Source organism: Eleutherodactylus coqui, chromosome 7 (genome assembly GCF_035609145.1).
Source record: "Eleutherodactylus coqui strain aEleCoq1 chromosome 7, aEleCoq1.hap1, whole genome shotgun sequence".
Taxonomy (NCBI): Eukaryota; Metazoa; Chordata; class Amphibia; order Anura; family Eleutherodactylidae; genus Eleutherodactylus; species Eleutherodactylus coqui.
Window position 1 is genome coordinate 60,488,957 of NC_089843.1, and position 25,929 is coordinate 60,514,885.

The following is a 25,929-nucleotide window of genomic DNA, read 5'->3' on the forward strand; positions in this document are numbered from 1 at the left end:
GATAAAAGAATTGGGGAATCTCTTGGGTGCCAAAAACAAAAGGAGCCAAATATGTTTACAAGGAACTTTATAGTAGGACTGCATGTAATGGGATCATACTGGTCCTTTCATCGAGTACTGAGGAAGGTACTGGTCCAGCTCCATAACATGTAGTCTTACAATTGAGTTTATAATCTTCATTTATAATCTGTCTTGTAAATTGTGACCATAAGAATCGGAAAGTTTTCATTCTTTCTCTTCGTGTTTTGAATGGGATCTCATCTTTCCAAATGACATTGCTAATTTATAATATAGTGGATTTCTAAAATGATAAGGAAAATTGAAGAGTGGATGGAAGGTCAAATTCTCATTATAGCACATGATCTAGGACTTTTCTACCATTATCTTATGAATGAGGTTACATAATACTCCTTGCTGTAGCGATGGAAGGGAACATGTGAACAAGTAGAGCTCTGACTCAACCTCTTGGTGGTGACATATTAAGAAATAGGAAGTGCTGACAGCTGGACAAAAGTATTTGACAGTGCATCAGTTCCTCATTGTCTCAATAGTGAAATGATCATGGCCAGTGGTAAAGCATGCCCCTCAGCCCAGGTCACAGAGGTATGTTGCCTTAAAATACATTACTTGCTGGTTATGAATAAACCTTTCTTATGTTTCAAACCATTGGCAATTCCAATTTCTTAATATCTCACCACCAAGACATTGTGCCAGAGTTCTAGCTGTTCATTTGTCCTTTGGTCTACCAGTGATACCAAGTCAGCAGCACCTGTTTTCTCAATATTTGGAGTGAGTTATGTCACACCCTTGCCTCTTTTTGGCTTCTGTTCCCACCGATATTGCTCTGTCCAGCTTTCTTTGCCTACCTTCCTGTAGAAGGATGAGGTTACTCAGAAGGTCTAAAGGCTTTTGTATATTCCATACATAGGTCAACCATGCCACGAAGATGATTCAAGATGTGTTTTACCAACTTGCCCTGGACCATGTGCCAATGACTCCAATTGTGAAATACCTCAAAACAAAACCAATTGCAGTATGTTCACCATATTTTCTTGTTTCTCAATAAAATGAGTGTTATTTATGATTCTAGTCATGCAATAGCTCATTCCTATTTTTGTTCAGTATGATTTGCTATTCTATTGTCAACTACTAGAATATGCTGTGAAATCAATATTGATGACAATCCAGTCACCCAGCATGAGTCATATCTCTGATCTAAATGGGTTGGAAGTTCACAAAAAATGTAGTAAATAGAGATGAGCGAACCTACTCGGCCACGCCCCTTTTTTGCCCGAGCGCCACGATTTTCGAGTACTTCCGTACTCGGGTGAAAAGATTTGGGGGGCGCCGTGGGTGAGTGGGGAGTTGCAGCAGGGAGTGGGGGGGAGAGGGAGAGAGAAAGGGCTCCCCCCTGTTCCCCGCTGCTACCCCCCGCTCCGCCACGCCTCCCCCCGCCCCCCGAATCTTTTCACCCGAGTACGGAAGTACTCGAAAATCGATCGAGTAATTACTCGAAATGAGTATATTTGCTCATCTCTAGTAGTAAAGCATTTGCACCAGATATCAAGCCTAATGCCAAATTTTTGGCCTTTTTCCGACACTCTCACCTTTTAAAAAGGGGAGTTAAAAATGTTACTAGAAACTGCAATAACTTATAGGACAAATGTATTCCAGATCATAATTGGCATAGATTTTTGGTGCAAGGGACAGGCAGAGATGCAACACATTTATTAAAAGGGTTCTCCAGGACTTGTACTTTTGATAATCTATCCTCATCATAGGTTATCAATAGTTGATTGGTGGGTGTCTGCTGCTCAGAAGGATCCCTACCAATCATCTGATCTCCGGGCCTGCTGTCAGTGTGGACAGTGCTGGAATCAAATAGTGCTGTTTATATTGTGGTGGCCTAGTTTGGTACTGCAGACAGTTCCCATTGAATTCAGTGTTAACTATGGATGTAGTACCAAAGCGGGCCACTGCAATGTTGACAGCGCTGTTCACACTTATAGTCAGTCCTGGGATCAGCTCAAAATAATGTGCTTTGATGTGTATGTGTTTTCCATTATAGACGTTAAGATTTTCATACCTTTATGATGTATGCTCATTTACAGCCCATAACCATTATTAATTTACTAAGTTTGTACAATAATAATATCTTAGGGGACTTTTTCTTAAACACGTAGACAGTCTCCTTATAGAATAAGCAGTTTTCTTTAATTAGATTTTGGCTCCACTTCTCCTACAGACCTCACTACAGCATTTCAGGAGCTGTTTGAGTTATTTACTTCTTTTTAAAGTCATGTCCACATGTTATACAACAGTACTGACTACTCTGACCGAAGAATACAATCCTTGTACACAGATGTAACAAAGAGTGCACCCATCGAGAAAATAATATAGTTACTAGCAGATCTCCTCCTTCTGTAGCCATCTGGAAGAACAGCTGTGGCACAGGACGGGGATGGGCCTCTCCCATGAAGTTGCATGTATTTGCTACATCTGTGAATAGAGAAATAAATGAACTTTGTCTACAATGTTGCAAATATTGACCAAGTTAATTGGAATGGAATGGAAACATTAATTTACACTGTAATTACTTTTTTTTACCTTCAGGTCAGTGTGAGCCGATAACCCTAGAACTATGTATGAATCTACCCTATAACTATACACATTTCCCGAATTATCTGGGCCACAGAACCCAGAAAGAAGCCTCCATAAGCTGGGAGTCATCTTTGTTCCCAGCCCTTGTTCAGACCAATTGTTACAAATATCTCATGTACTTTGCTTGCACTATTCTGGTACCAAAGTGTGAACTTGAGATGAACCAACGGATACCCCCTTGCAGGTAATGAATCTATCTTATTTGTGGTGCAGAGTGTTATGGCAGCAGAAATGTAGTCCTAAGCTCTTGTTCACAACCTGAAAGTCACGTGTTCAATCCCTGCTGGTTCAGGTAGCTGGCTCAAGTTTGACTGCCATCCTTCCGAGGTCGGTAAAATCAGTAACTAAGAATAGGCTAATAAATAAAAATTACCTGAAAGTTCTGCAAAATAAGTTGGCGCTATACAAGATTTATTTACTTTTATTTGATCAAAGTGTCCAGAATGTATTCCTCCACTGCAGTACTTGGAATCTTTATTCATCTGTGGAAATTCTAAAACTTGCCATGCACTTGATATAGCTGTCAACTGATCACTCGTTTGACCATAGACATGCATGCTCATCTTGGCCGAGCGTACATGTGTTCTCAATAGGGAAAAGAAAAGACACATCTGGCAACAGTTTATCTTTCTTGAGAGCAAAAGGATCACTCATGTTCAGGAGCGTAACTATAGAGGGTGCAGAGGATGCGGTTGCACCCGGGACCAGGAGCCTTAGGGGGCCCATAAGGCCCCTCTTCTCCATATAGGGAGCCCAGTACTATGAATAAAGCATTATAGTTGGGGGCCCTGTTACAGGTTTTGCATTGGGGCCCAGGAGCTTCAAGTTACGCCTCTGCTTATGTTGAAACCCAACATGCCCAGCCTGCTATCTCGGGTGAGTTGGGACACCCTGATACACTTTTCATGGTCAGACAGTCTTGCTGAAATCGGTGGGTTCATCTGACATTCATCTAATATATATATGGCACCTTTAAAGGTTTGTGCCAAGTTAAAAAGTTATGTCCTATCATGGGATAGGGGATAATTTTGTGATCAGTTGGCGTTGAATCACTGAACCCCCACCGATCTTGAGAATGTGGGTCCCAAAGGTGTCAGTATGAATGAAGTGATGATTGTGTATGTATGTCGCGGCTCCATTCCTTTCAGTTACAGTGCCGGAGATTGCCGAGTGCCAGTACTTAATTATATAATGAATAAGCTTTATTTACATAAAACTGTAACGTAACACTTTGTTTTCTGTATTTATTGCAAAGTGTCTCTAATTTGGACAAATGCACTTTCTCTTGGTGTTCAAAAATGTGAACTTTCTTGTCTTCTGGCATGAAGTCTACGGTGTATGAGGGTCAGATCCTAAGACCACTTCACAGTCATACAGTATACTGTAGATCAGGGGTATCAAACTCACTTTCATAAAGGGGCACATCAGCCTTATGGTTGCCTTCAAAGGGCTGATTGTAGTTGTATAGTAAGGGTTCGTTCACAGGAGTGTATTTACGCAATGTATCACGCAATCAATTTTTCTATATGTAATATGCAGTGAATACAATCCATTGATTTCAATGGGTTTATACACATGAGCGTCACATGAAAAAATACGCAACATGCCAACTTTGGTGCATATTATGCACACAATAGGCCACAGAAGTGAATGGGCAGGGGTAAATACACAGTAAATATACCCGACACAAATGCATATTTATGCGCCATTTCAATGAGCCTGTCTGCATTCTTTTTTGCATGCACAAATATGCAGTGTATTTGCGTACATAAAAACACACTGGAGTGACCAAAAAATGTGGCTGTAACTGAAATGCAATTACCCCTCTGTGAACGAGCCCCAATAGTGACCCCAATATTGACTGCAGTAGTAATATTGACGCCCAAAGTGGCCCCAGTAGTAACAGTGTCCTCCATAGTGGCCCCAGTAGTAATAGTGACCCCTCCAGTAGTCCCAGAGATTCTGCCTGCCCAGAGGCCAGTAGCAAGCCCCTACCGTGCACTGGCTGGGCACCATCTCTACAAGCTTTACACTCACGCTGCCTACAGCCCCGGTACGGCGCTGGCAGCCGCTGCTGAGTCTGTGACCGCTGACCTCTCACTTTGGGGCAGACACTGGAGGAAAGATAGTGGCAGTCATAGACTCTGCACTGCTACTGCCGTCGGAGCATTGATATAGGCGGGTTGAGTATAATTCCTGCTATTTTGATGCATAGCCGGTGGGCCTCATAAAATGAGGCGGCAGGTCGGATTCGGCCCGCGGGCCTTTGTGTTTGACATGTGTGCACTAGATTGTGGTTGTAGATTATCCCAACCTGCTGAGATTAGCAATTAATGAAGCACTGCCATTTCCCCACTATATAATTCCAGATCTCTCTGTGAACATTCAAAAGAGCGATGTGAGTCTGTATTAGGGATCGTGGGGTTACAGTGGCCAGAAGATACTGACTGTAGTCAATTCCCTGATGAGAAGTCAGATAACCAGACATGTCTGATGCCTGACCAGTATGTGGAAGGTAGGGATCATTAATCTATAATTTATCCAAATATTTGCACTTGTTGTATTCTCCAATCCACTTATAATTTATTACAATATGGAATAACCTCTTTATATTTGGGATTTGTGATGAAAATTATTACTTTATATAGGTTGTACAGCTTTGAAAGATCAATGACCAATCCTGAGGATTGGTCATCAATAGCTGATTGCTAGGGTTTTGCTACCTTGGCCCTGACGGGCACCACCACCATTTGGCTAGTGATATGGATAGGTTCACCACTTGGGAATGGGGCCGATAAGCTGTTTGCTGAGCTGCTGTTTTGGTGTACAAGTTGGAAAGAGGAAGCTCCGTACATTTTGCAGTGGCCTGGTATGATATTGTAAGCGTAGCTCCCATTCAATTCAATGGGAACTATATTTGCCATGCTGTTCTAGGCCACTGTACAATGTATAGAGCTATATGCTTCCTGCTTTGTACGCTGTGACAGTGGCCAAGAAAACAGCTGATAGGCTGGAGTCCTGGTTGGTGAACCCCTCCCCTTCCCAATCAGCTATTGATGATCTATCCTGTGGATAGGTTATCAATTGCCAAATGATGAGGGTCTTCCACTTGGGACACTGGACAATGAGCTGTTCAGCAGACTGCTGTTTTGGTGTATTGATCAGGAAGCTGGAAGCTCCTTATATTGTGCAGTGGCCAAGCACGGTATTGCAAGCATAAATGCCATTCACTTTAATGGGAGCTGTGCATGCAATACCAGACTAGGCCACTGCAAAATGTATGGAGCTTTCTGTATCCTACTGCCTATACCAAACAGCTGTTTGGCCAGGGTGCAGTATAATTATGGACACCATACTGAAAAAGCCTACGGGCCCTATAGTTAGTGGAGTCTGTCTGGGAATGGATTCTGCACTGCAGTCTTTTTTATTTTTCTGTATTTATCACTGAACAGAAAACAGAAATGTGAATGTAGTTGTGACCCCAGCCTAAGTATATTACCAGTAAGTATATTATCCTATAAAGGGGTTGTACCAGAATTACCTTTTATCACCTATCCATAGGTGATAAAAGTCTGATCACTGAGGTCTCACCGCTGAGACCCCCACCAATCCCAAGAATGAGGGACCCATGTCTTCCAATTCCCATCACTGCTGAGATGCTTCTCCCACCCACAGTGATGTGACATTGAACCAAGTGATGGCACAACCTCCACTCCTTTCATTTCAGTGGGATTGATGGAAATAGCCAAATACAAACCCCCGGCTATTAGCACCGTTCATGCAAAGCCATTGCTTCAGTCAGTCTCCTCCTTATTGCGTTAGGTGGAGTGAGCCCGCAGTGAGGAGGATGGGGAAACAGGACCTGCTATCCTGGGATAGGTGGGGGTCTCAGCAGTGAGATCCCACTGATCAACCTTTCATCATCTCTTCTGAGGATAGGTCATAAAGTTAATTCTGGTACAACCTTTTTAACCTTTTCCAATCGACTGTCTGACGTCTGAAGACATTCTGATTGAAGGCTGTACAGCTCTGACGTCGGAAGATGTCGGGCTGGGTATTCTTACTGTATATTACTGGCCGCTCTGTTGTCTGTTGCCTCTCCAGCATGTCCCATACCGCAGTGCTGGCTCTAGCCAGCAGATGGCGCCATTGCATAATGATAGAAAGAGAAAGCCCCCTAGGAAACCCTGAATCGAAAATTGGATTGCAAAGGGTTAAAGTGCTGAATACAATACAATATCTCAGTTCCGTTCTATGTTGTAAGCAACCAGTTGAATTACAGCCGCATTGTGTAATTGCTAACCCGCTTATCATGGCAGATTAGGGATCAGAATCATGTGACGTCAATAACAAGTTACTTGAGCTTTCAGTTTTCTTTGAAATTGTGCAAAATATTTCAGCTACATTAACAGAACTGACAACTCTGATCTGAGGGTGATGTATGATTTTCCTTTTCCCTTTTCTTTCTCTAAATTGTAGATACACTAGGCTGTTTAATTAGCTTTTTTATAGTATATCTATGAAAGAAGAAAAATATATTAAAACCTCGCATTACATCACCCAGCAGCCTTTAGTGAGGGCCGAACTGCTCCTCAGGTGGTGGCACTTCCAAATCCTGCCAATGGCTCAGCACTCACTAGAGGCTGCCGGGGGACATGTGATGGGGCACGATGTATTGCGAGGTGAGGGGGAGGTCTGTAGCTGCTGAAATCAACTACCATTGTTGATTGTTGATATTTTATGCAGAAATGCCATGAAGTTTACTATGGAATTTTCGACTGCGGAAATTTCGCAGCATTCCCGCTATCTGTGAATGTGCCTTAAAGAAAATTTCCATGGAAATACTATTGATGACCTTTCCTCAGAATAGGTCATTACTAGTTGATCGACTGGTCCACCACTTGGGACACTGGCCTGTCAGCTGATCGGGCGCCTGCTGTCAGTGCCGCAACACACAGTGGTACAAAGCGGAAGCTGCTCTCATTAAAATCAATAGAAGCTGCACCTGTAATTACTAGCACTGGCCACTACACAGCGGTCGAAACAGCAACTTGCACTCCTTCACCCTATGTGTAGCGGTGCTGGTAGCAGGAGCCTGATCAGCTGATTGACCAGGGTCACGAATAGTGGACCTCAGTAGGTCAACTATTCATGACCTACCCTGAGGATGCCATAAAAAATAGAAAAGTGGCACTTTTTGAACGCTGTTTTAGAACCAATAAGGTTGCTACTAGAGATACTGGCATCGTTTCTATTCTTTATGGACTTTTGACACTGGGGTGGATCAACCCAGTTTGAGATTGACTCCAGCATTCCATGGTAATACCAGAAAGGAAGCTTTGGTGCTGTTTCCACTTATTTATTTTGGACTTGAAGATCTTGAAGATCCGTTGTCGGGGGCCTCTCCAGCATGTCCCATACTGCAGTACTGGCTCTAGCCAGCAGATGGCGCCATTGTATAATGGCAGAAAGAGAAAGACCCCTAGGAAACCCTGAATCCAAAATTGGATTGCAAAGGGTTAAATGTATCTTTAGGCTGAGGTCACACCAGCATCTTCATTTCCATATATCTGTTCTATCAAAGAAGCAAAAAATTTTAAAATAACAGAGTGCAAATATATTGTATGTCAGACACTAACGGAGCCTGCACCAGTGATTTATAATGGGATCAATTGGGTTTTGTCATGGCATTATTCCTTTTACCGCAAACATAGCGCTGCATTCTGCGCTATTTTTTCTATTAGATGCTTCCAGTGCTGAGGTGAACAAAGGCTCATCTAGAATTTCTTATTATTTACTGTTCAGAATGCTCACCCAGCCACTTCAAGTGCCTCTCTGGTCGTTGTATCTTGGCCTCCAGAAGATGTGATGGAGAAGCAGATTGTGAAGATGACAGTGATGAAGCAAACTGTGGTGGGTTACTGATTTGTCCGTAGTTGACTCCACAAGCTCCCGTTGACTTGAATTAGAGCTACGGAAAGAGTGCAGCAGTAAGCCCTTGGCTCTCTCTTACGCATAGTAGAAACAGAGTTTCCGGGTTTTCCCATCTCAGCCATGAAAAGCCGAGATGAGAATACCCCTTTAAGTAACATGCATAGTGCATGGAATTTAATAACTTGTAGATCCCTATTTAGTAGCCAATATTATAACTTGTAGATGCCATTTGGCAGAAACCACTCCACTAAATATCTCCTGTAGTTCAGATAAGACTTCCACAACACTAAGGAAGAATTTTAGACTATTCCACCCTGAAAATGAATTTCAGTTCATCAGTATTTCTGGGATGCCTTGCATGCACAGCCTGCTTAAGGTCATGCCACAGTATAGTTAACGTCAGGAAGACTCTGAATGGCCATTCCAAAGTACAAATGCTTTTCTTTTTGAACATTTTTTTAGCTAATTATTTGTGTGCTTTCAGTCATTGTTTTGTGCATGACTAAATAGTTATTCAGCTTGAGGTAATACACTGCTGCCTGGCAGTCTTAACAGCAACGAACTGTGCTAAAATTGAATTTCTATTTACTGTGATGAAGAAAAATGATTTTTAGTGCTGCCATCCTCTTGGACCTTGTTGGAATTGTCACATAAAGTGAAGAAATGGAGGTGGAGGATGGCAAGTTTAGCACTGCAGCAGCTGAGTTGACTCATTGCTCCCTTTGCTTTTTCTGAAGTAGCACAGCAGTCAAGCATGTTCTATAATGGGAATTGGTTCGCAGTTATATCATCCTATGTTGCCTGCCATGTGGCTCATGCCATTGCTTCTCAGTTGCCACAACCAACACACGTTTAGCAGCAGCTTACTGAGGGACAGCAGTAATTCCCTGCAATGATTATGTTCAGATAAGTAAAACTCTTTTGGAAATGATAAAGTGCATAAGTGTTATCTAAAATTGAATTTTTAATTTTTACCTAGCGCCACAATTTATGAATCTGTAATTCAGGCTATATACATATATATACTAGCTGATCTACCCGGCCTCGCCTGAGTTAATTTGATACAGGTGTTTATGTGTTGTTTGCACAGAAAATTTTATGAAGTCAAGGTTACTTTAGAGTAACCGAAGAATAAAATATGTAAACACACAGAGGAGCGTTAGATTCTCCTCAGGCTGCATGTACGGATGTCCCTCTGCAGAATGTGCTACACCTCCCACTCTCCTTATTTAGGACCTAAAGAATGTTCGGGCCAAATTTCACGCTTGTACGACACCGAGACGTTACATTACATAGGGGTGCACTTACTTTTGCACTTAGCATTGAATAATCAAGTTGTGACCCCTTTAGAGAATTAGATTTGGTACATTACACACAGGGGCGCCAATACGTCTGCACTTAGCATTGAATTTTCGAGATGTGACACCTTTACTTTTCCTATTTAGGACCTAAAGAATGCTCCTGCCAAATTTCATGTTTGTACGACATCAGGAACTTAGAGAATTAGTGGTGTGTCAGTTGGTCAGTCAGTGTGTGCTTTTACCTTTATATATATATATATATATATATATATATATTTAGTTTTTTGTTCAACCCATGTGACGCTAACTCTCATCTTGTAGGGGATTGTATAACATGGAAATAAAATGCTGTTATTATTTGCAGAATTGTGTATAAAACTTGCTCTCGGGGAGATAATCAAATTTATTTTGAAAGCCTTGTTCCTGCTTTCCCATTCTATTAATTTCTGTCCTTTTCTATAAATATGGAAAAGGACAGAGGATGGAAATTTTCCAGTATCACCATGACATTACTCTGACCGTGGCAAGAAGTTCTGCAGAGATGTTTGCTGCTCACGGCTCAAGGTCTCATTCTATGTACAGCATGCAAGATATTGGAATAGCTTCTTAATAATTTTCTATCTCATATAAGCTGTGGAGATACTGAACCTGTCTCTGTTACCATAAAAGGATCCAGACAGATTTCCATCTATTTCTCTTATATTTAATATAATACTTTCAAGTTGCAAAACAGCAATATAAAAAGTCAGCTATGTCTGACGTAATGTAGCAGGGTACAAAAACAGAAATCAGATTTCTGGGATTAAATGTGTAGCTAGTTCATAAAACAAATACCTGGCTGAGCCTCATAGACCAACATAATACACTGCTGTACTGAAGTATAGCAGTGTATTATACCAAGAATAAAAATGGATGACCCTCAAGTCGCATGGTAGGACAAATATAAAAAGTGGAATAAGTAAGAAATTCAAAAAAAATAAAAAGTCAAAACCCCGCCTTTCTCCTTTTACTATGTAAAAACAAAAAAAAAGGGAAAAAGAAAAATCACAAATCTTGTATTGCCACGTTCGTATTGACCAACGGAAAAAAAGCTGGTATGTTATTTAACCCGTACGATGCACACCATGAAACCAAATAAAAAGACATGCCAAAAATAGCTCCTTTTGCATATTTCGCCTAACGAAAAACACAGAATAGAAAACAATCAAAAAGTCATATGGATCATTTAATGGAAACAATAAAAATTACAATTTGTACTGCAATAAAAAAAAAAAACTTTTTCTAGTGTGGGAAAAAGTAGAAAGATATGACAAGATATATAAATTTCGTATTGCCGTAATCGAACGGACCCTGAGGATTAATTTATCATATGATTTATCCTGCATAGTGAACACCATAAAAAAACAAAAATAAAAAACCATGCCAGACTTGCAGATTTTGTTAATCATTAGAGTTGAGCGCACATACTCTGCCGAGCTTGATGCTCATTCGAGTATTAGCGTACTCAGTGGTGCTCCTTACTTGAACGAGCATCAAATCATGTTCGACCCCGCCCCAGTTTTTGGCTCCTCCCTGCTGTGACATGCCTGTTTTGGCCCCTCCCTGCCGTGACGCAGCGCACGTCATTGGTAAATTTCTTTGAGAGAAAACGAACCAAGAAAAAAAGGAAAAAAAAGCTCGGCGCCCGGTGGGCCCCATACAAAAATGCTCGAGTCTCCCATTGTAGCCAATGGGGTTTGTTACTCAAGTAGAGCTCTCGAATTTTACGAAAAGCTCGACTCAAATAACACGGACCCAAGCATTTGGGTGCTCGCTCATCTCTATTAATCATTCATCTGGAAAAGGCGGAATAAAAGCTGATCATTTATCCAATAAGAAAAACAAATTGTATGAAGTTATAAAAATAAAATAAAAAAAAAATGGTGGGATTTCTTTTTTCTTTCCAATCCCACCCCAATATAAAAAATAATAGAAGTTCTACAACACATTATATGTACTGAAAAATGATGCGATTAAAAAATACAGCTTGTGTCTCAAAAAAACAAGCCCTCATATGGCCAAAGAAAGCAGGTCGCCAGCAGCACAAATTGTATATCCCTCCAGGGGTTGGGCATAGATTATGCAGTCGCCAAAAAGATAGGTGATTGAATCCTTATCACCAAAATCACATGCAGCAATAAAAAAAGACTTCGGCAGCATCCAGGGTGCAAATTGATATCCAAAGTTTTATTCCCCCATCACAGAAAAACAGGCACCGTTTCGGCCATGTTGGCCTTTGAGCTTGACAAAGGCCAACATGGCCGAAACGGTGCCTGTTTTTCTGTGATGGGGGAAAAAAATTTGGATATCAATTTGCACCCTGGATGCTGCCGAAGCCCTCGTATGGCTATGTTGACAGACATTACAAAGTTATAGCTCTAGGAATGATAAAAATCCTGAAACATTGGTTGGTCATTAGGGCATAAAGTTGGCCTGCCACTGAGGGGTTAATTCTACACTTAAAGTGGGTCTAAATCGCCAAGCAAAAAGAAATAGTATGGATATTATATACTTACAAATAATATATATATAGAATCCCGTACTTTTTCATACATAGGCTCAATTCATAAAATAAATATAAAAACAAAGTCCAACAAGCGCAAACACAAAACCGCAAAGCGGGTAATCCTCAATGCAGAGCCTCGTGTAGTGAAGAGTGTTAAGGCAGCAGAAATGCAGTCCTAAGCTCTTGCTACTCATGACTTGAAGGTTGCGAGTTCAATCCCCGCATGGTTCACGTAGCCGGCTCAAGGTGGACTCAGCCCAGGTCAGTAAAATGTGTACCCAGCTTGGTGGGGGGTAATAAATAGAGATTACCTGAAAGCGCTGCAGAATAAGTTGGTGCTATACAAATAACAAGATTATCACCAGATTATCTTAAAATGCAAGTTCTTCAATATTAAATATTGTCCTACAATTCACAGAATTTTTAAAAAAACTCCAAATGAACAATAAATTTATATTTATTGTTTTTTTTATTGTATGACTTGTAGGACAATTTCCTTCTAATTTGCTGTCCAATCCTGTTGTCATGTGAATTCTGTCTCTAGTAACAGAGTTAATGAATTGTAGAACAGGAAGTGAAGCAAAATGATGACTCATGCTGCCCATAGAAGTCTATAGAGAGGTAGAGGAGGAGGAAGAGACAAAACAGACATGTTGCTGGAGCTAAGATCAAATTAAATCTATACCCTGCAGAATAGAAAACTGCTGATAAATGCAGAATACTGATCACATAATTGTTAAAAATACACACACACAGCAGCTTATTCTGAAAAGTCATTTGAAAGTGATATGCTTTATTCCCTTTATAGCCCTACACTGCCTGGGATGGTGTTATTATTAACCCTTTCTCTGCTGTAAACCACCAGAGATCCTGTCAGTAATCCATTTTCTGATATAGACCACCAATGATGCAGACATTAAAGGGATTCTGTCACCATTTTCATAAAGTGTGACTCAGAGTTGAGCTCTGAGTCACAGAGGTAAGCCATTTTGGCCTCTACCTGCCCGCAGAATGCAGAGTGACAGCTCTCTCCCTATACACAAAAGGGAGAGGGCTGTCAATCTGAATGATGCAGGCAGGGAGAAGTTGGCATGCCCCACCTCCATGACTCAGCACAGCTGTGAGTTACACTTCATGAAGCTGGTGATAGAATCCCTTTAATTCCTTCACTACCCTAGATCACCAAAGTTGCAGATATTAGCTGATTCTGAATCCTAAAGCACATTAAAGGGGTTGTCCATCTCTACACTCTTGATGATCTATCCTCAGAATATGTCATCAATTGATCAGTGGGAGTCTGCAGGATAGGAACAGCTGTATAGGAAGCAGATGGCTCCGTACACATTGCAGTGGTCTGGGTTGGTAATGCAGGCACTGCTACTTCTATACTATAGATGAACTATCCTCAGGACATTTTCTCCAAATCGAACTCGGTGTGTGGATCTACAGATGCACCCCCATTTTCAGGAAAATATAAAAATAACACGCACCTCCTTTTTATTTCATGGATACTTGCAAAAGTCCACTATTTTTAGGTATTTTTTATAAATTTACAAGTCTTTGGCAACCCTACTGTAAATGCTTTTAAATGTTCATAAGAGATCATAGAAATTCATAGCGCTGATCATCAGGGGGAGGGAGTTGAGGCTTGAGACAGAGGCTCACATTTTTTGTTTAACTGTGTATGACATGGATTTACTCTGCAGTATATGTTGCAAAATCTTTATTGGCGTGTGATTGAAAGTTCTATTACAAGAGGAAATCTTTCTTTTTCTGAAGACTGTACAGAGAGAGGTTTGTGGGGATGTCCCGGAAGCAAGATGTGCATCAAACATTCCATGATCTGTGATGGCTTTCCAGACTGTCCTGAAGAGTTGGAGGAGAAGAACTGCTGTAAGTTTTGGATATATTTACAAACAATCTAAGCTTATTTCCATTTCCATAAGTTTGATATGTGGATAGTCTTAATTTGATGTTACTTTTACAGCTTCCTGCACCCAAGATGAGCTTGAATGCACTAATCATGAGTGTGTCTCTCGGGATATGTGGTGTAATGGGCGAGTGGATTGTACAGACAGTTCTGATGAATGGAAATGTGGTAAGTAGGCAGACTGGAGGCACAAAATAATCTAATTTACTACTAAAGGGTTTTCAGTCCATTACATTTGTTTAAATGATTTGCTATAAGTTTTAGTATCAATGACAACACTGCATTATTTGAAGCGAGGTAGTCCTAAAGTAATGCCGCAATGGAGAAACATCAAAAAAGTATTGTAGATTTTTGGCTATTTGAAATTCGAAAAACTTCCTTTAAAGAATCCTCTTTCTGAAATATATCTTTATTGATACCAAAAGCCTCTGACAAGACAAGAAAAAATATACATAAATACAAATAAATAAATACACTATCTACTGTATTATACCCTTATGTAGATGGCAGGAGGAGGGGAAGGTAAGGGAATAATAGAAATGGGGAAAAAAGGCAATTGTGCCATCTTGCGGGGGTATTGTTTTTACACTGTTACAAAAAAATGATGCAATAACTTTTTTTCCGTGTGTCAGTACGATTATAACTATAACAAATGTATTTAGTTTTTTTTCTCCCCCTTTCACAGAAAAAGAACCCTCAAAATCTAACTTTTAATGATTATTACATAAAACCAAGGGCTTTATACCAACAAATAGAAAAAAAAACATATAAACACTACCCCGCGGGCAGCAGCAGGGATTGGGTAGGAAATGACCCACAAAAAAGAGGACAAGAGATAAGTATGCACACAAATGTACACAAATCGCCTAGTCCACTATACTCCTATAGAGTGAAATCTGCTTCTATGGAGCGCCTAATGCATGCAGTATAGTGGTTGGTAGGGAACAGGATCAGATTTCAATCATGCACACCACCCTAATACTGCCTGTTGCATGAGGACCTAGTTGAGCCAGTATGGCAAATAGATGCCCTAACTAGACAAAAGGAGTAATACTTCAAGGCTTTAATACAACTAGAAGAAGGAGATATACCTATTTAGAATGCTTACTACACCCAATAAAATGGTTGGTGGGGATCAAGCAACAGAACCCAATCATTCACACAACCATATATCTGCCTGTTGGATGAGTCCCTAGTTAAGCCAAAACAACAGATTGGATGCTCTAACTAGAGAGAGAGAGTAATTCTTCAGAACTTCGACATGGCTGGAAGAAAAGACTCTTTGGTTGAAATTTGATGAATATCATTAAATGTTCAACGTTTCAATTAGACATCTAACTTCATCAGGAACCACGCAGGCCTCTATACTAAGGTGGATCCTCTAATCGGATCCCTAGACGTAATGCATCCCTCAAAAAATGCTCTAGAGGAACTAAGGCACAATCACTCCCAGGTCACTATCTACAGCTAAGAGCCCAATCCTCCCAAGCCAAGAAAATAAAATAAATCAAAATAAAGAGAGTGGCAGCAATGTCAGCCATGATGTCCGCAGTGCAGGGAAAGTATCAGGCTGGCCATGTCTTTTCCTAGTAAAGCCACCTGTTTGTTGGAGGTGCCAAAAGTGGAAGTCAGGGACAGCAACTGATTTCCCCAAGCTCCACATTCTCAAAGGGGCTGTGCATCTTGACACATCCCCTTTAAAGGGCTTGTGCCAAAATCACAACCCCTATTCATATGCTCAATTAGGACATATGATTGTTATAGGGGGGTTCCTCCACTTGAGAACCCCCTCTATGACAATGCAACAGAGAGCACCTATGTAAGTGCGGCTTTCATTCTGGCAGACTTTGTGCTGTCCTTGTATTAAAAAAGGCAGGATATAAAGAAAAAGGTGGAGCTGCCCCAAAGCGAATATTGTGAAATAAAGGGATAACGGAAGTGCTGCCAAACTAGGAAGAATAGTGCATAAAGCCTGGGAGGGTGCGAACACAGAGAATGCATAGAAGAAAAGACAGGTGACAGTGCAAACTTCCAACCCATAAACTCCGAGACTAATGGAGAAAGTTCAACTTCTCTTTATTGATTGTTTCCAGTAGAAAGAACGTAACCTAAACTGTGTCACTATCTTGATAGTGTGCCTTCCCACCCTCCTCCCTAGCTAAGCTGAGCAAGGGATCTCTATGTTCTTTCTGCTGAGTAACAGTCAATAAAGAGAAGTGGAACTGTCTCCATTAGTCTCAGAGTTTATGGTTGGACATTTGCACCGTAACCAGTTTCTTTCTTTCTATATATTCTCTGTATTCCAAGGTAGACATTTAATTGGATGGTTGTCTTGTTTGGTGGGCTTTGGCTTTCCTCAACTTTTTGCCAGGGGTTCCAGTGGTTGGACCCAGGGAGATCAACTGTTTGCCCCAGTTGCACATTCTGAGAGGGTTTGTCTCCGATGATACAACCCATTTAAGTAATGGAAAGTACATAAAACATGCAATTAAAGATTCCTGTAGTTAATTAAGCATAAAACAAAACAGATCTCACCTTGCTTATTCAATCCAAGCTTGAATAGCTGCAGTTAATTAAACTTTCACATTATTATTTTGCATTTTATGTTTCAGTTTCTGCCTCAAACAATGTGAGTTCATTGTCATCCCTGCTAATTCACAGAGCAGCATCGGACTATGAAGTGTGTGCTGATGAATGGGAAGAAGAGTTATCTCAATGGGTCTGCAAGCAAATGGGTTTAGGGTAAGGTCAGTAGTTGTAGTCATAATAAATACTATGGGCCACAAAGGAAGAATGACTTGTATGATTCTTCATTTGTAGGATTCACCCTCATCATTGAAATGTTTAACCTTCATATTAGAACAGAAAATGTTGTGGGATATCGAGCACTAGAGACGGAGTCTTCAGGGATATTGAAGTTCATTCACAGCTGACCAGGAGCAAAATTCAAGCTAAAGCTCACATAATTGGAGGTCCACTCTGTTTTTACATATACATAAACTCTACATTATGCACATCAAGTCCTCATCTCGATTGGATGGTTAACATTTGTAGATTAATTCTATTGGATACATTCCTATATGCAGATGTTGTCTTTTACTATTGACCTTTACACAGTCAGCAACTGTCTAGCTTGATAGAGCAAGTCTTTATTGGTCAAAGTTCATCTATGACCCCTCAGTGAGTGTCTGACTAAACTCCACCCTTGGACTGTGGCAAATGGTCTATAAACTGATAATCTAATAATATAGCAAAACAGGGGGCTTTCAATTATAATTTTTCTCCTTCAGAACCAAGAACTACTACAACCATGGCCTAAAGTGTTTCCACTCTAGAAAAATACATGTTAAATAGAGATGATCGAACGTGTCCGTAACGGACACTTACGCACCCGGACACCGGCTTTCCCGAACTCTTCAGTGTTCGGGCGTAAAGGTTCGGGGGCCGCCGGGGGGCGGGGGTCGCCGTGGCAGCGCGGGCGGCAGCAGCGGGGAACAGGGGGGAGCCCTCTCTCTCTCCCTCTCCGCCCCACTCCCCGCCGCACCCCCCCGCGCTGCCACGGCGACCGCCGAACATTTTTCGCCCGAACACGGAAGTACTCGCAAAGTTCGGTGTTCGGGCGAAAAGGGGCGGGGCCGAACATGTTCGATCATCTCTAATGTTAAACTCTTTTTTTTAGTAAATTTGTTAGACATACAGTATATTACTTAGCTGAATTACCTGAAAATAAGACCCTGTCGTATATTAATTTTTGCCCCAAAAGAGGCACTATGTCTTATTTTCGGGGAGGCCTTATTATAATTACCTAGCAGGCATGGTCCAGGTCCCTGCCCTTTCCAGAACTCTGATTTGGTTCCCGCAGTCCTCGGCCGCTCATACAATATCACTTTCTGGTTATGGGATTCATAAATCCTGTCTCCAGAAAGTGATGGCTGTGATTGCATCATTGACCGCAGCTCAGCCAATTTATAAAGTCCGCCTCCACAATACGATGGTTGTTGATTGGTTCTTTGACCACTGCTCAGCCAATCAATACAGCGCTTGATGAACCAATGCGATGGCTGTTATGTAGTGTAACTAGGGCTTATTTTCAGGGTATGGCTCATATTTCAAGCCTCCCCCAAAATCAGGCTAGGGCTTACTTTTGGGGAAACATTGTAATCACTAGCATAAAAGCAGACAGACAGGGACCAAAGTACAAGAAAAGCAAACACATTCTAAGAGATTAGCTAGAAGTTCTAGGCACACAACCATATACAACTGCAGTGTTTCAGCACACAAGCATGTGTAACCGGCATCCTCTGTTAGGAGGAGACAGCATAAGTACCATCAGATAGAAACTGATAGGCTGGCTGGGCTGTCATTGGCCTTAGTTAGCCCATCAGCGCTATCACCTGAAGGGGAAAGTTTCTCCCATGGCATCCAGTGTCAAAGGGCAATGCACATGCACCGGCAGGCACATTACATGGGTCCAGTATTGACATCATGAGGTCATGCTAGACCCAAGCAAGCGTCTAGAGAATATTGATGCTGAAAGCACTGTAACAGAATGCGCCTGGCTACAACTTTTTCATTTAGTGTAGTTTTTGAAGCAAGAATCCAGAGATGAGACACATCACTATCTATTGATGCTAATAACAGGGGTTTGAGTCTAACAGCCTTTTGATAAATGCAAGTATTTCAAATTTGCTGTACCTCACTATCACCCCTCTTTATGACCTCCATACAGTACCAAGAAAAAGTAAGTAAAGTGTTTGGATTTACCTGAATTTCTGCATTGGTTACTAATAAAATATGGTCTGATTATTATCTAGCACCATGGTTATAGACAAACACAATCTAAGGGTGCTTTCACACAAACGTATATCGGCTCGGTTTTCACGCCGAGCCAATATACGTTGTCCTCGTGTGCAGGGGGGGGGGGTGATGAAAGAGCCAGGAGCAGGAACTGAGCTCCCGACCCCTCTCTGCCTCCTCTCCGCCCCTCTGCACTATTTGCAATGGGGAGAGGTGGGGCGGGGCGGGGCTAATTCTCGGAACTTAGCCCTGCTCCCGCCCCACCTTCTTTCATTGCAAATAGTGCAGAGGGGTGGAGAGGAGGCAGAGAGGGGTCGGGAGCTCAGTTCCTGCTTCTGGCTCTTCCATCCTCCCCCCCCTGCACACGAGGACAACGTATATCGGCTCGGCGTGAAAACCGAGCCGATATACGTTCGTGTGAATGCACCCTAACACATATGGTAGCTCGGTTGTACCATTCATATATTTTGTTGAGGACATTGAACAAGCATCTACAATGCAGGAAGACAAAGTAAGTACATAAATACAGTACCAAAATCAAGCCCATAACATAAATACAGTACCAGAAACAAACTCAGTACATAAACACAGCACCAGAGTGAAGCTCAGTATATAAATACTGCACTAGAATCAAGATCATAGCATTAATTCAGCCCCAGTACCAAGTTTATTGCATAAGTACAGTGTCAAAACTTAGCAATTGTTCTGTGATGGCGCCAATGGGTTGACAGCGGCATTTTGGATCATCAGAGAGTAGGCTATAGAGCCAGGAGGAGGATGGTTTGAATAGCAAAATGCTGCCCCATGGAGGAAGAGGTTCATTTAGCTGGGCAGACCTAAGGGGGTGATTGTTTCCTGTTGACATCTGCCTAGTGCCCCCCCATCGCCCACAAGGCGGTAGCTGGCGCACGGGTCACACATTGCTAAAGCTGGCCATGCAGCCAGACTATATTTTACTAGTAATCAGGGCATACATCCAGGTAATTCCAAAGGTTTCACTTACTTTTTCTTGCAACTGTATTCTGTATTTGGGTATTTGAAAAGAAATTATCCTCATGAGACCCCCACTTTGATAGATGGGTACTGTATCATCAGTATAATGACTGAACACTAATGTGTTTGGACACTTGATATGTTTACTACTGTTACTGCCACCTAATCTCTCCTATGGTGTTAAGTGGATCATCTGATACAAATGTATAGAAAAACAAGTTCTGGACTAATTAAGTGGTTTTCAGGTTTTTTTTAATGTATTTAATTTCTCATCAGTACTACCATTAGTTTTTTAGAGCTACAGACATCCGATACAGGTGCATTATAGTCAATAGCAGAACCCAATGGGAAGATTTGTTTCTTCTTTCTTTCTTCTTATACAGTTCTTAGCGTCCACCTATGCAGATATTGGCAAAAGCAGAGTGTGATAATCATTTCATAAGCCTGGTAGGGATTATATGAAATACAGCATCCAATATACCAAGTAAGATCTGGGCACCAGGGACTAGTCGGCTCTGCCAGTTGCACTTAAAACATCCTCATATGGCAGCCATCTCTATAACATGTGCCAAGATTTTTTTTTTTAATTTGAAGTAATGTTATCCAAGTTGTGCTAGCCTTAACTAACAGGGAATTATATGAGGAGATCCGTTACTTTTTCAGATACTGCACAATGGATGCAATCTCATGGATGTTACTTAACCTTCCATGAAGGAGAAAGGCTGTGTATTATATCCATTTAGGTACAATTTATATAATAGGTTCTGAAGTTTGTAGTAGAAGTTTCAAGGAAGCAGCAAAATCTAAAGTTGTTGGCTGCAATTGTTGTGTTTTTGAAAATACACTCTCCTACCAATAGTGATTGGACACCTGAGCAAGAATCAATAATATTTATTTCCATATGTTAATACTTGGTGGGGCTCTTTTGGCCTTAATGATATAGGATACTCTCCATTGCATACTTTCTACTAATGTCTCATACACTTCAGCAGGTATTCATCCTACAAACGTCTAGCAAGTTCTCTCAGAAAAGTTGGATGCTGTTCATATTTCCTGACCCAACGTTCCCGCAACCTCTTGTACTTCTAGCAGTAGGCCTTCCCATTGAGCCATTCAGCCTGCTGGACAGCTCCCCTGATAAACCTTGTTCCTGTTCCTTGTTCGTGCTCCTGTTTTCTTGATTGTCTACACCCTGCTTCCTGAGTAGTTACCCTATGAAAGCCTGGCCCCGCCACTCCGTCGTTCTTTGTTTATTGTGCCTTGTGCCTCTAACCAAGCTATCTTCTCACATAGCTGCCCTTCTATAAACAGATCATCCATCTCGTGTACCAGACGCTGGCTTTCCTTCCTGACTTTGCTACTGCTTAACCCCTTGTGCTGCACTGCATCCTATGCACCAGGCCCCAGCTTTTTCCTCCTGACTTTGCTACCGCTTGAACCCTTTGCGCTGCACTGCCAACTCGTATACCAAACCCCAGGTGCCTCCTTGACCTTGTGTCCCACCATCAGCAGTTACAACAAGTGACTCTAGTCCTGCGCCAGATTGCGACACATATCATCAAACCAACATAACATGCCTTGTTGGAAGGATTGTTGATCATTCGCAGAGTATTACCACATTATTGTTTGGAATGTCAAGGTACACCTCAGTGTTCATGCTTCTTGTGACTACAACCAACGGACCGAGATCATGCCACATAAAACCCAAGACCATAATGGAACCTCCGCCGTACTTAACTATTGGTACAGCACACTCGGGCAAAAAGAGTTCCCCAGACTCCTCCGCACCCAGGTACGTCCATCTGATTTAAGATAGAGTAGTATGATTCATCACTCCGTAGAACGTTCCTGCCATTGCTGAACTGTCCAATGATGATGCTTCTTGTACCATCTTGTACAGGTCAATGCATCTTCTTTGAAAGAATTTGCCAGACATTTGCAGGATGAATGGAGGGAAATACCAACTGAAGTGTTTTAGACGTTAGTAGAAAGTATGTCATGGAGAGCATGTGATGTCATTAGGGCCAGAGGAGGCTCCACTAAGTGTATGTACATAATTACTACTTTCTTTTATTTTTGCTCGGGTATCCAATTATTTCTGGTGGAAGAGTGTAACTGTCAGTTGCTATTGCCTAATAACAATATTGATCATATAACTAGAGAAGGCTAATGCCATAGTCTCTAACCACTATTCACTGTATTGTGACATTGTGTTTAAATACTATGCTGAAAACCATTAATATTGTACATAGTAATATTCTATCTATGCGATAATTTGTTATTCTAGTAAGGCCAAGTCACAATTTTTTTTAATGCACCAAAAATACTCTACGTAGAGTAAACTATCTATCTTAAAGGTGTATATAGAAAGTTCTACAATTCTTCAAAAGGCTTTCTGTATGAGTTCTTCACAATTTTCAAGATCCCTGTTTGCAGTCACTTAATTGGCACTTTTATTGCTTTCTTCCAAAGGATGAAAATCTGTGCTGATCATGGCTCATAAGAAAACTGAGCTCAGATAACTATTCTGTAACTGTAATGATCACCGCACACAGCTACTAAAGATGAGCGAACATACTCGGCCACGCCCCTTTTTCGCCCGAGCGCCGCGATTTTCGAGTACTCGGGCGAAAAGATTCGGCGGGCGCCGTGGGTGAGTGGGGGGTTGCAGCAGGGAGTGGGTGGGGGAGGGAGAGAGAGAGGGCTCCCCCCTGTACCCCGCTGCTACCCCCCGCTCCGCCACGCCTCACCCCGCCCCCGGCACCCCCCGAATCTTTTCACCCGAGTACGGAAGTACTTGAAAATCACGGTGCTCGATCGAGTAATTACTCGAAACGAGTATATTCGCTCATCTCTAACAGCTAAGTTTTTTACTGTACTTTTTGAATGATGGAATTGCGCGCGCAAAATATGTACGTGTGAACTGACCAATTGAAATCAATGGGTTCTATTCACTGCATATGATTCACAATTTTTGTGTGTACAAATACACATGCAAATACGGTCGTGTGAATCCAGCCTAAGTGGCTACAAGTAGAGATCTTGAAAACTGAAGAACTGATACAGGAAGCCTATTTAAGAATTGCAGAACTTTCCATAATACAGAAAGTTAACATTACAGCTGGAATCAGTGTGGAAAAGTCGATGGAAAAAGCTCTTGGAATCTGGTGATGAAAAATCAAAGGGGTATTCCAACTTGTTTTTTATATAATTTTGGCCCTCCATGCCCAAAACTATATAGAAGTTATATATTCACCATGGTGCTGGATCGCCTCTTTCACAGCATTTGATATGTGACTGGTAATGTCCCGTATACCTGTCCCATGGGCTTCTAATGTAGTCACTGATGACATCCCTGTTGAGCCTTCTTTTGGCTGAAGTAGTCATGGAGTAAACAACCTTATGACCACTACAGCCTGAAGTAAACAAAAGACTGGAGTGCTGGCCGTCGGCGGCAGAGAAGCGGCGCAGCAGAAAGAGGTGAGCACTATTTTTTTTTTTTATTTGTAATTAGAGATGAGCGAACGTACTCGGATAGGCACTACTCGTCCGAGTAATGTGCCTTATCCGAGTACCGCTGTACTCGTGCTCAAAGATTCGGGGCGCTCCGCTGCTGACAGGTGAGTCGGAGCGGGGAGCGGGGCAGAGCGGGCGGGAGAGAAGGAGAGAAAGATCTCCCCTTCGTTCCTCCCCGCTCTCCCCTGCAGCTCCCCGCTCCGCAGCGCGTCCCGAATCTTTCAGCATGAGTACAGCGGTACTCGGATAAGGCACATTACTCGGACGAGTAGTGCCTATCCGAGTACGTTCGCTCATCTCTATTTGTAATGCAACCCCGCACTGCCAGCAATGTTTTTTTTTTGTTGAAAAATTCCTTTAAAGAGGTTGTCTATAGAAAGAAAAACTTAAGCTATCTAGTACAGGTCCAGTGGTGCTGGTACCTCTAATTCTCTCATGGTTCTGACCTTGGAATATATGGCATGGATTCCTCCCCTCTCATTGTGGTGACACCATTGCAGTATGCTAATTGGCTAATTTCAGTAACAAAGCCAGCCCTCTTCTTTGCCTGTGCATCAGCCGTGTCATAGAGGGGGCCGGGTTAGTTATTGAAATGTACCAGTTAGCTACCTACAATAACATCACCAACAGCAAGAGAGAGAGAGGCAGAATCCATACAATATGACCGGACCTCAGAACCAGGATGGAAGGGGAGTTGTCCGCATCATTGAACCTGGATTAGATAGGGTAAGTTTTTCTCACCCCAGATAACCCCCTTAAAGGGTTACTGATCAGCCAGTTTTGATTTCTGGCAATATATTTCATCATGCCAATAGTCAACATTTCAATGTCTTCCAGAGGTCCCTCCATGACTGTGGTTACACCTATCAACTCGCATCACTTTGAGCATAATGATTTGTTGCATCTCAAACCTGAGTGGAGGACGCACAATGGATCTGCTTTCCATGAACTATTGTTACCAGGGTAAGAAATTAAGATATATTATTCAACATTCTGATCTACTCATCCTTTCTTGCTATATACCCTATATACCTAATGAGCAAACTTTATAATAATATCTCACTCTCATGCTGTTACTAACTGTATAATGGACCTGTATATGTTAGGCGTTTACCGGCACACAGTCTTTGTTTTCTCATATGGTAACAAAATCCTTTACGAATAAAATTTTTTTGCATAATGTGACCTTATACCTAGCATAATCCTTAAGCACTGTGGAAGTTAATCCTTCCCAGTGCCCCTAGCCCAGCTACAAGCTAATGAGCCATCCTCTTTAACTGGGGCAGAGATGCTCCTCCTTGCCTGAGCTTTGGTGTTTGTTTGCTTTTTGCTCCCAGAGAAGGTATTCTGCTTCTGATTTCCATGCATCGACCCTTGGACTTGTTATTTGGATTTCCTTGAACTCTGCTGCTCTGACCCTTGAAATCGTTACCTAAATTTGTTTGAACTCTGCCTGCTCCGACCCTTGGAGTTGTGACTGGGATCTTGGTTATAGCCTCCAGCCCCAACATTGGACCATATCCTGACTGTGCGCCATGGCCGGTCTTGTAGTGCGTTGCCGTGGGTCAGCCGCCTACTACACCGAGACTATTCCAGGAAGTAGCGGCATGTTCAGTTTCCCACAGTGAAGACCAGATCCCTTTATAGGGGTTAAAGGATGAATACCGTCGGGATAACGCCCTTAGGTTTAGCCCAAAGTCAAACTGGTTAGTTGGCACAGTGGTCAAAGACAAACGTATTATAGAGGGTATACCTTTATTGGCTAACCAGAAAAATTATATATGCAAGTTCTCAAAAGATACTAGTCCTCTTCGCCAGGTGAGAAGCCTAGTAGCCTTGAAAGCTCGCATATATAATTTTTCTGGTTAGCCAATAAAGCTATCACCTCTATAATAATTTTGTCTTTTTATACAAGACTATTTAACATTATGGTTGTTTTACAAAAAATTATACTGTTGCTGTCATTAACAATGAGTTTCATCACAGTTAAAAACTGGCAGCCGTTGATTTCACTTTCGGAGCGAGAAATGAAGCATGACATGTATTTATTTTCAGTAAAGTAATTTTTTAATTGTTATTTCACCTTGGCAACAAATGTAAGTGGGAAGTAACAAGAACCAGATGTTCCATCGTTTGAGAAACAGTCTTGAGGAAATAGAAGACATTTCAGTGACATAGTATAGTCAGATGAATATCTTAAAGGGACTTTTCACAAGGGTTGGTTCTTGTATGACTGATCCTCCGTTGCCAAC

At 41.7% G+C, this 25,929-nt stretch overlaps 1 protein-coding gene across 2 annotated transcripts in view; it reads left to right on the forward strand.

Moving 5' to 3' along the window:
* The window catches only part of CORIN (corin, serine peptidase), a 271,828-nt gene that overhangs the window by 220,823 nt on the left and 25,076 nt on the right, over positions 1–25,929 (forward strand). For both annotated transcript variants that reach the window (XM_066573119.1, XM_066573118.1), the window contains exons 10-17: positions 929–1,033; positions 2,614–2,845; positions 5,031–5,176; positions 8,467–8,574; positions 14,221–14,334; positions 14,429–14,539; positions 16,984–17,113; positions 24,515–24,640. In XM_066573119.1, the coding sequence (XP_066429216.1) occupies positions 929–1,033; positions 2,614–2,845; positions 5,031–5,176; positions 8,467–8,574; positions 14,221–14,334; positions 14,429–14,539; positions 16,984–17,113; positions 24,515–24,640 (1,072 nt within the window). The remainder of the gene's footprint in view (positions 1–928; positions 1,034–2,613; positions 2,846–5,030; positions 5,177–8,466; positions 8,575–14,220; positions 14,335–14,428; positions 14,540–16,983; positions 17,114–24,514; positions 24,641–25,929) is intronic.